General features: G+C 37.2%; 1 protein-coding gene across 2 annotated transcripts in view; it reads left to right on the plus strand.

Moving 5' to 3' along the window:
* LOC133621809 (cdc42-interacting protein 4 homolog) overlaps window positions 1-9,270 on the plus strand; it is a 48,598-nt gene that overhangs the window by 30,849 nt on the left and 8,479 nt on the right. The window contains exon 10 of one of the 2 annotated variants that reach the window (XM_061984183.1): window positions 8,467-8,490. The exons of the other annotated variant lie outside the window; for it this stretch is intronic. Coding sequence (XP_061840167.1) covers window positions 8,467-8,490 — 24 coding nt within the window. The remainder of the gene's footprint in view (window positions 1-8,466; window positions 8,491-9,270) is intronic. 2 annotated transcript variants of the gene reach the window in all.

Consider the following 9,270-nt stretch of genomic DNA (forward strand, 5'->3'; position numbering starts at 1 on the left):
ATTTTTTATTTGTTTATTTTTTGTGTTTATCTGGTTTTTAATCTTCATTATTTACTTCAAGTTATTACAGTATGTCTCTATATACATATTTAGACACACACACACACACACACACACACACACACACACACACACACACACACACACACACACACACACACATTCTTGTATTTGTTACCTTTTTGAGACCTCCGAAAAAAAATTATATATATATATATATATATAAAGATGTGTATTTACAACATTAATAATGTATACATACTATGCAAATATACAAAAGCTTGTTGTGAAAAATGAGTTGGAATTTCACAAGAAAAAGATCACAATTTCACAAGAACAACTTTGAATTTTGGCACTATTATAATAAAAGTCATAATTTTACTCAACGCAAGTCAAAATATTATGATAAAAGTTGGAATTTTACTCAATAACAAATTTTACAAGAAAAGCTTCAAATGTTGGCACTTTTTTTGAAAAGTCATAACTTTACTCGACAAAAGTCACAATTTTACAAGAAAACGTTAACATTTTGGCAATATTATAATAATAATAATCTGAATTTAACTTCGCAAAATGATGACAAATGTCATCAATTTTACTCAAAAAATGTAAATATTTCACAAGAACAACAAAAAAATTGGCGACAATTGTGATTAAATTCTGAATTTTATATGACAAATGTCACCATTTTGCATTAACGGGTAATCATTTTACATAAAAAAAAGTAATCATTTTATGAGAAAATATTGCAATATTACAGAAGCAGAAAGAATATGAGAAATTGTTCCCAATTTTATAAGAAAAAAGTCGACGTGAGAAAAAGACTGCTTTTTTTTTTTTTAAATGTATTTGTTTATTTTTTTGTGTTTATCTGGTTTTTAATCTTCATTATTTACTTCAAGTTATTACAGTATGTCTCTATATACATATTTAGACACACACACACACACACACACACACACACACACACACACACACACACACACATACACACACACACACACACACACACACATTCTTGTATTTGTTACCTTTTTGAGACCTCCGGAGGAAAAAAAAAATATATATATATAAAGATGTGTATTTACAACATTAATAATGTATACATACTATGCAAATATAAAAAAGCTTGTTGTGAAAAATGAGTTGGAATTTCACAAGAAAAAGGTCACAATTTCACAAGAACAACTTTGAATTTTGGCAGTATTATAATAAAAGTCATAATTTTACTCAACGCAAGTCAAAATATTATGATAAAAGTTGGAATTTTACTCAATAACAAATTTTACAAGAAAAGCTTCAAATGTTGGCACTTTTTTTGAAAAGTCGTAACTTTACTCGACAAAAGTCACAATTTTACAAGAAAACGTCAACATTTTGGCAATATTATAATAATAATAATCTGAATTTAACTTTGCAAAATGATGACAAATGTCATCAATTTTACTCAAAAAATGTAAATATTTTACAAGAACAACAAAAAAATTGGCGACAATTGTGATTAAAGTCTGAATTGTATATGACAAATGTCACCATTTTGCATTAATGGGTAATAATTTTACATTAAAAAAGTAATAATTTTATGAGAAAATATTGCAATATTACAGAAGCAGAAAGAATATGAGAAATTGTTCCCAATTATTGTGAGAAAAAGACTGCTTTTATTTTTTATTTTTTTATTTGTTTATTTTTTGTGCTGATCATTCTTACTGGGGACCCTGGTGAAAAAGAGTCAATATGGTTCATGGAGACTAAATTTAAATAATTTTGCATAATTCACACAAATTTGCACGTGACTACTGAGGACCATTTAAAAAAAAAAAAAAAAAAGTGGAAATGAAATATGACATGATGGTCAGAATACAGCACTACAGCTGTCCTCTTATAGGAAGTTTCACCACTTAAATGTTAAAGCAAATCCTGCATCTTCTGTGACATTACTGAAAACTGCTATATAGCAGTAATGAAGTTGTCTGCAACTCCAACTACCATATATAGAAGGATGGAACATTCTGAATGTGAATCATACTTTAAGGTAATAATGTTTTATAATCATGCTGAATGAAAATGTCATTCTAAGGAACACTAAACCAGATTTTGTTTTTGGAAAAATATATTAGTTTGAACTAAGGATGGATACTAGAGATGTCCGATAATATCGGCCTGCGGATATTATTGGCCGATAAATGTGTTAAAATGTAATATCGGAAATGATCGGTATCAGTTTTTTTATTATCGGTATCGTTTTTTTTTGTTTGTTTTTTTTTTTTTTTTTTAATTAAATCAACATAAAAAACACAAGATACACTTACAATTAGTGCACCAACCCAAAAAACTTCCCTCCCCCATTTACACTCATTCACACAAAAGGGTTGTTTCTTTCTGTTATTAATATTGTGGTTCCTACATTATATATCAATATATATCAATACAGTCTGCAAGGGATACAGTCCGTAAGCACACATGATTGTGCGTGCTGCTGGTCCACTAATAGTACTAACCTTTAACAGTTAATTGTACTCATTTTCATTAATTACTAGTTTCTATGTAACTGTTTTTGTATTGTTTTACTTTCTTTTTTATTCAAGAAAATATTTTTAATTTATTTATCTTATTTTATTTTATACACATTTTTAAAAGTACCTTATCTTCACCATACCTGGTTGTCCAAATTAGGCATAATAATGTGTTAATTCCACGACTGTATATATCGGTTGATATCGGTATCGGTTGATATCGGTATCGGTAATTAAAGAGTTGTACAATATCGGGATATCGGCAAAAAGCCATTATCGGACATCCCTAATTGATACCATACAGAATCACAGTACTATTAATGCCAGGATAACAAATGTTTCACTTTTCACTTAGGCATCTTCAGAATGGATCTGACTATCATTTAAAAAGGTTTCCCTTTAGGGGACCTGTTTTTTTGTCCCCATACCGTCAGAGGTCTCCTAAAGGTGACTGTGTAAACAGAGCGATGTCCCCATTAAGTAAGCATTGCCAGAACACACACACACACACACACACACACACACACACACACACACACACACACACACACACAATGTCTTCCTGCTTGAAACTCCTCACCAACCAGCTCGTTAGCGTCACCTGTTGTTGCGTATCCATCACAACTGTGACAAAAGGCGCACTATGCATGCCTGCCTGCGCGCGCGGACTTAATTTGCGTTCAAGCGGACTCATTTTGCGCGTGTACAGACTTGTGCTATTGCATCACAACACTGCCAAAATCCCCGTGTGCAGAAAGCACACTGCCTGTGGCCTTTCTCACACTCATTGTAGGCCCACGCAGACTCTTGTTTGCGCTGATTTGATGCCGCGGCGCAGGTGCAAAAAAATTAATCAGCGCTAGAGAAAAATGAGTCCGCTTGAACGCAAATTAAGTCCGCGCGCACGTAAAATGAGTCCACCGAGTGTTTTTTACACACATGCATCTTGGCTCTGTTCTGATGCTATAGCACAAGTGCAGGAAATTAATAAGAACAAGAAAGAACTGAGTATGCTTGCATGCAAAATGAGTCCACAGAGAGTGTTTTTTACACACAAGGGTGTTGGCACTGTTTTGATGCCATAGTGCAAGTGCAGAAAATTAATCAGCTTGTACCCAAAATTATGCATTTTTTGCACTTGGGCTATGGCATCAAAACAGTGTCTATATCTCTGTGTGTAAAAAACACTCTGTGGACTCATTTTAGGTGCAAGTGGACTCATTTTGCGTACATTCTGACTCATTTTTATCTCGCACTGATTAATTTTTTGCACTTGTGCTATGGCATCAAAAAAGTGCCAACATCCTTGTGTGTAAAAAACACTCTGTGGACTAATTTTGCGTGCAAGCGTACTCATTTTTTTCTCGCATTGATTAAAATTTTGCACCTGTGCTATGGCATCAAAACGGCGCCAACATTCTTGTGTGTAAAAAAAACACTCTGTGGACTCATTTTGCGTGCACGCGAACTAATTTTTCTCTCGCGCTTATGAATTTTTTGCACTTGTGCTATGGCATCAAAACAGTGTCAAGATCCTTGTGCATAAAAAACACTCTGTGGACTCATTTTTCTCTCGCGCTGATTACTTTTTTGCACTTACGCAATGGCATCAAAACAGAGTCAATATCTCTGTGTGTAAAAAACACTCTGTGGACTCATTTTAGGTGCAAGTGGACTCATTTTGCGTACATTCTGACTCATTTTTATCTCGCACTGATTAATTTTTTGCACTTGTGCTATGGCATCAAAAAAGTGCCAACATCCTTGTGTGTAAAAAACACTGTGGACTCATTTTGCGTGGGCACAGACTAATTTTGCGTGCAAGCATTCTAATTTTTCTCTCGCGCTGATTAATTTTTTGCACTTGTGCTATGGCATCAAAACGGCGCCAACATTCTTGTGTGTAAAAAAAACACTCTGTGGACTCATTTTGCGTGCACGCGAACTAATTTTTCTCTCGCGCTTATGAATTTTTTGCACTTGTGCTATGGCATCAAAACAGTGTCAAGATCCTTGTGCATAAAAAACACTCTGTGGACTCATTTTTCTCTCGCGCTGATTACTTTTTTGCACTTACGCAATGGCATCAAAACAGAGTCAATATCTCTGTGTGTAAAAAACACTCTGTGGACTCATTTTAGGTGCAAGTGGACTCATTTTGCGTACATTCTGACTCATTTTTATCTCGCACTGATTAATTTTTTGCACTTGTGCTATGGCATCAAAAAAGTGCCAACATCCTTGTGTGTAAAAAACACTGTGGACTCATTTTGCGTGGGCACAGACTAATTTTGCGTGCAAGCATTCTAATTTTTCTCTCGCGCTGATTAATTTTTTGCACTTGTGCTATGGCATCAAAAAAGTGCCAACATCCTTGTGTGTAAAAAACACTGTGGACTCATTTTGCGTGGGCACAGACTAATTTTGCGTGCAAGCATTCTAATTTTTCTCTCGCGCTGATTAATTTTTTGCACTTGTGCTATGGCAGGGGTCGGCAACCCGCGGCTCTTTAGCGCCGCCCTAGTGGCTCTCTGGAGCTTTTTCAAAAATGTATAAAAAATGGAAAAAGATGAGGGGAAAAATATATATTTTTTGTTTTAATATGGTTTCTGTAGGAGGACAAACATGACACAAACCTCCCTAATTGTTATAAAGCACACTGTTTATATTAAACATGCTTCACTGACTCAAGTATTAGGCAAGCGCCGTTTTGTCCTAATTTTTTTCTTGTACTGATTAATTTTTTGCACTTGTGCTATGGCATCAAAACAGAGTCAATATCTCTGTGTGTAAAAAACACTCTGTGGACTCATTTTAGGTGTGCGTGGACTCATTTTGCGTACATTCAAACTAATTTTTTTTCTCGCACTGATTAATTTTTTGCACTTACGCAATGGCATCAAAACGGTGCCAACATCCTTGTGTGTAAAAAACACTCTGTGGACTCATTTTGCGTGCACGCGGACTCATTTTTCCCTCGCGCTTATGATTTTTTTGCACTAGCGCTATGGCATCAAAAGAGTGTAAAAATCCTTGTGTGTAAAATACACACTCTGTGGACTCGTTTTTCTCTCGCGCTGATTCATTTTTTTGCACTTACGCAATGGCATCAAAACAGAGTCAATATCTATGTGTGTAAAAAACACTCTGTGGACTCATTTTAGGTGCAAGTGGACTCATGTTGCGTGCATTCGGACTAATTTTTTCTCTCGCACTGATTAATTGTTTGCACTTGTGCTATGGTATCAAAACAGTGCCAACATCCTTGTGTGTAAAAACACTCTCTGTGGACTCATTTTGCGTGCGTGCGGACAAATTTTTTCTCGGGCTTATGAATTTTTTGCACTTGTGCTATGGCATCAAAACAGGGTCAACATCCTTGTGCATAAAAAACACTCTGTGGACTCATTTTTCTCTCCATCCATCCATCCATTTTCTACCGCTTACTCCCTTCGGGGTCACGGGGGGCGCTGGAGCCTATCTCAGCTACAATCGGGCGGAAGGCGGGGTACACCCTGGACAAGTCGCAACCTCATCGCAGGGCCAATCATTTTTCTCTCGCGCTGATTAATTTTTTGCACTTGTGCTATGGCATCAAAATAGTGCCAACATTCTTGTGTGTAAAAAACACTCTGTGGACTCATTTTAGGTGCAAGCGGACTCATTTTGCGTACATTCGGACTAACTTTTTTCTTGCATTGATTAATTTTTTGCACTTGTGCTATGGCATCAAAACAGTGCCAACATCCTTGTGTGTAAAAAACACTTTCTGGAATCATTTTGTGTACAAGCGGACGCATTTTTGTCTCACGGCGATTAATTTTATGCTCTTGCGCTATGGCATCAAAACAGAGTCAATATCTCTGTGTGTAAAAAACACTCTGTGGACTCATTTTAGGTGCAAGTGGACTCATTTTGCGTACATTCAAACAAATGTTTTTCTTGCGCTGATTAATTTTTTGCACTTGTGCTATGGCATCAGAATAGTGCCAACATTCTTGTGTGTAAAAAACACTCTGTGGACTCATTTTAGGTGCAAGCGGACTCATTTTGCGTACATTCGGACTAATTTTTTTCTTGCACTGATTAATTTTTTGCACTTGTGCTATGGCATCAAAACAGTGCCAACATCCTTGTGTGTAAAAAACACTCTGTGGACTCATTTTGCGTGTGCGCAGACAAATTTTTCTCTCGCGCTTATGAATTTTTTGCACTAGTGCTATGGCATCAAAACAGTGTCAAGATCCTTGTGCATAAAAAACACTCTGTGGACTCATTTTGCATGCGCACAGACTCATTTTGCATGCAAGCGGACTCATTTTTCTCTCGCGCTGATTAATTTTTTGCACTTGGGCTATGGCATCAAAACAGTGTCAATATCTCTGTGTGTAAAAACACTCTGTGGACTCATTTTAGGTGCAAGCGGACTCATTTTGCGTACATTCGGACTAATTTTTTTCTTGCACTGATTAATTTTTTGCACTTGTGCTATGGCATCAAAACAGTGCCAACATTCTTGTGTGTAAAAAACACTCTGTGGACTCATTTTGCATGCGCGCAGACTAATTTTTCTGTTGTGCTGATTAATTTTTTGCACTTGGGCTATGGCATCAAAACAGAGTCAGTATCTCTGTGTGTAAAAAACACTCTGTGGACTCATTTTAGGTGCAAGCGGACTCATGTTGCGTGCATTCGGACTCATTTTTTCTCTCGCACTGATTAATTTTTTGCACTTGTGCTATGGCATCAAAACAGTGCCAACATCCTTGTGTGTAAAAAACACTCTCTGTGGACTCATTTTGCGTGCGCGCGGACAAATTTTTCTCTCGGGCTTATGAATTTTTTGCACTTGCGCTATGGCATCAAAACAGTGTCAAGATCCTTGTGCATAAAAAACACTCTGTGGACTCATTTTTCTCTCCATCCATCCATCCATTTTCTACCGCTTATTCCCTTCGGGGTCGCGGGGGGCGCTGGAGCCTATCTCAGCTACAATCGGGCGGAAGGCGGGGTACACCCTGGACAAGTCGCAACCTCATCGCAGGGCCAATCATTTTTCTCTCACGCTGATTCATTTTTTGCACTTACGCAATGGCATTAAAACAGAGTCAATATCTCTGTGTGTAAAAAACACTCTGTGGACTCATTTTAGGTGCAAGCAGACTCATTTTGCGTACAATCGAACTCGTTTTTCTCTTGCGCTGATTAATTTTTTGCACTTACGCAATGGCATCAAAACAGTGCCAACATCCTTGTGTGTAAAAAACACTCTGTGGACTCATTTTGCATGCGCACAGACTCATTTTGTGTGCAAGCGGACGCATTTTTCTCTCACGCCGATTAATTTTTTTGCACTTGTGCTATGGCATCAAAACAGTGTCAATATCTCTGTGTGTAAAAAAACACTCTGTGGACTCATTTTATATGTGCACAAACTCATTTTTCATACAAGCGAACTAATTTTTCTCTCGCGCTGATTAATTATTTGCACTTACGCTATGGCATCAAAACAGTGCCCCCAAAAAAACACAGTCTGCAGGCGGCGGCTCTGCGTTGCGTATCATTTTTTCCTTTACCGCTACCGCTCCATGCGGGGTGCGAACCCTCGTCTCCTTAGCGAGCAGTCAGTGTGCTAGCCACACTCTTATCAGGGAGTGAGGTCTACGAAGGTGAGACCTGGCACAGTCACCCTGCCTGACTCTCCTTACATGCGTGCCCTTTGCCTTTTGTCCATGCAGGCCAAGACTCAAGATTTAGGCATTGTTTTGACGCCATCATTTTATTTCTAGAAGAGTCTTCTTGTTGTGTTGTTGTTGTTGTCCACCTGAATGCTGATATTTGTGTGTGTGTGTGTGTGTGTGTGTGTGTGTGTGTGTGTGTGTGTGTGTGTGTGTGTGTGTGTGTGTGTGTGTGTGTGTGTGTGTGTGTGTGTGTGTGTGTGTGTGTCCAGACGTCGCATGCTGACAAACACAGGGTAACGTTAGCATTTTTTGAGGAGGTGTCAGATGCCAGATGCTTTCCCCCACAGCGGTCCGCTCACACCAGAACGCTGCGGAACAAAAGATAAAATCAAAACAAACAAAAAATAAAAGATTTGCGCAAACGCTGGTGTGACCGGAGGCCGCCTTGCTGACCCCTGACCTCTGACCTTTCACTTATGACAGAGCAGAGAGAAGGACGCCGCTTCCCTTTTTTTTTTTTTGTTAATGGTCACATTTCTTTTTGGGAACACGCCTCTTCTGTGATGTCACCACGCCACCGGCCACTTCATTAGGCACCCCTTCCCACGCTCCCTTTGTCAAAAATATTAGAAAGGTCTTCCCAAAAACCACAACAGTAATGATACGGTCATAGAAATGTGATATTATTTAAATACTGTCTGTTTAAATTAGAGAGAGCTTATTAGATGGTGTACCTAATGAAGTGGGCCGTGGTAGTAAATGTAGGAAAAAATACAAAATCATTTTGAATACTATCTAATTGTTTTTTATTTTTAACACTCTTTTATCTATTTGCAAATATTATTAAAAAAATATATTTAATGTTGAGCTTTAGCTTACAAATATATTTCATTGTTAAGTTGACATTATTTGTGTCGAACTAACAAAATGTTAAAACCGCGAATACATTTTTTATTTATTTTAAAGATCATCAAAATGTTTCTTTGATAATAATAATAATAATAGATTTTATTTGTAAAAAGCACTTTACATTGAGTAAACGACCTCAAAGTGCTACAGCGTATTAAAAGAAT

This window comes from Nerophis lumbriciformis, linkage group LG25 (genome assembly GCF_033978685.3).
Source record: "Nerophis lumbriciformis linkage group LG25, RoL_Nlum_v2.1, whole genome shotgun sequence".
Taxonomy (NCBI): domain Eukaryota; kingdom Metazoa; phylum Chordata; class Actinopteri; order Syngnathiformes; family Syngnathidae; genus Nerophis; species Nerophis lumbriciformis.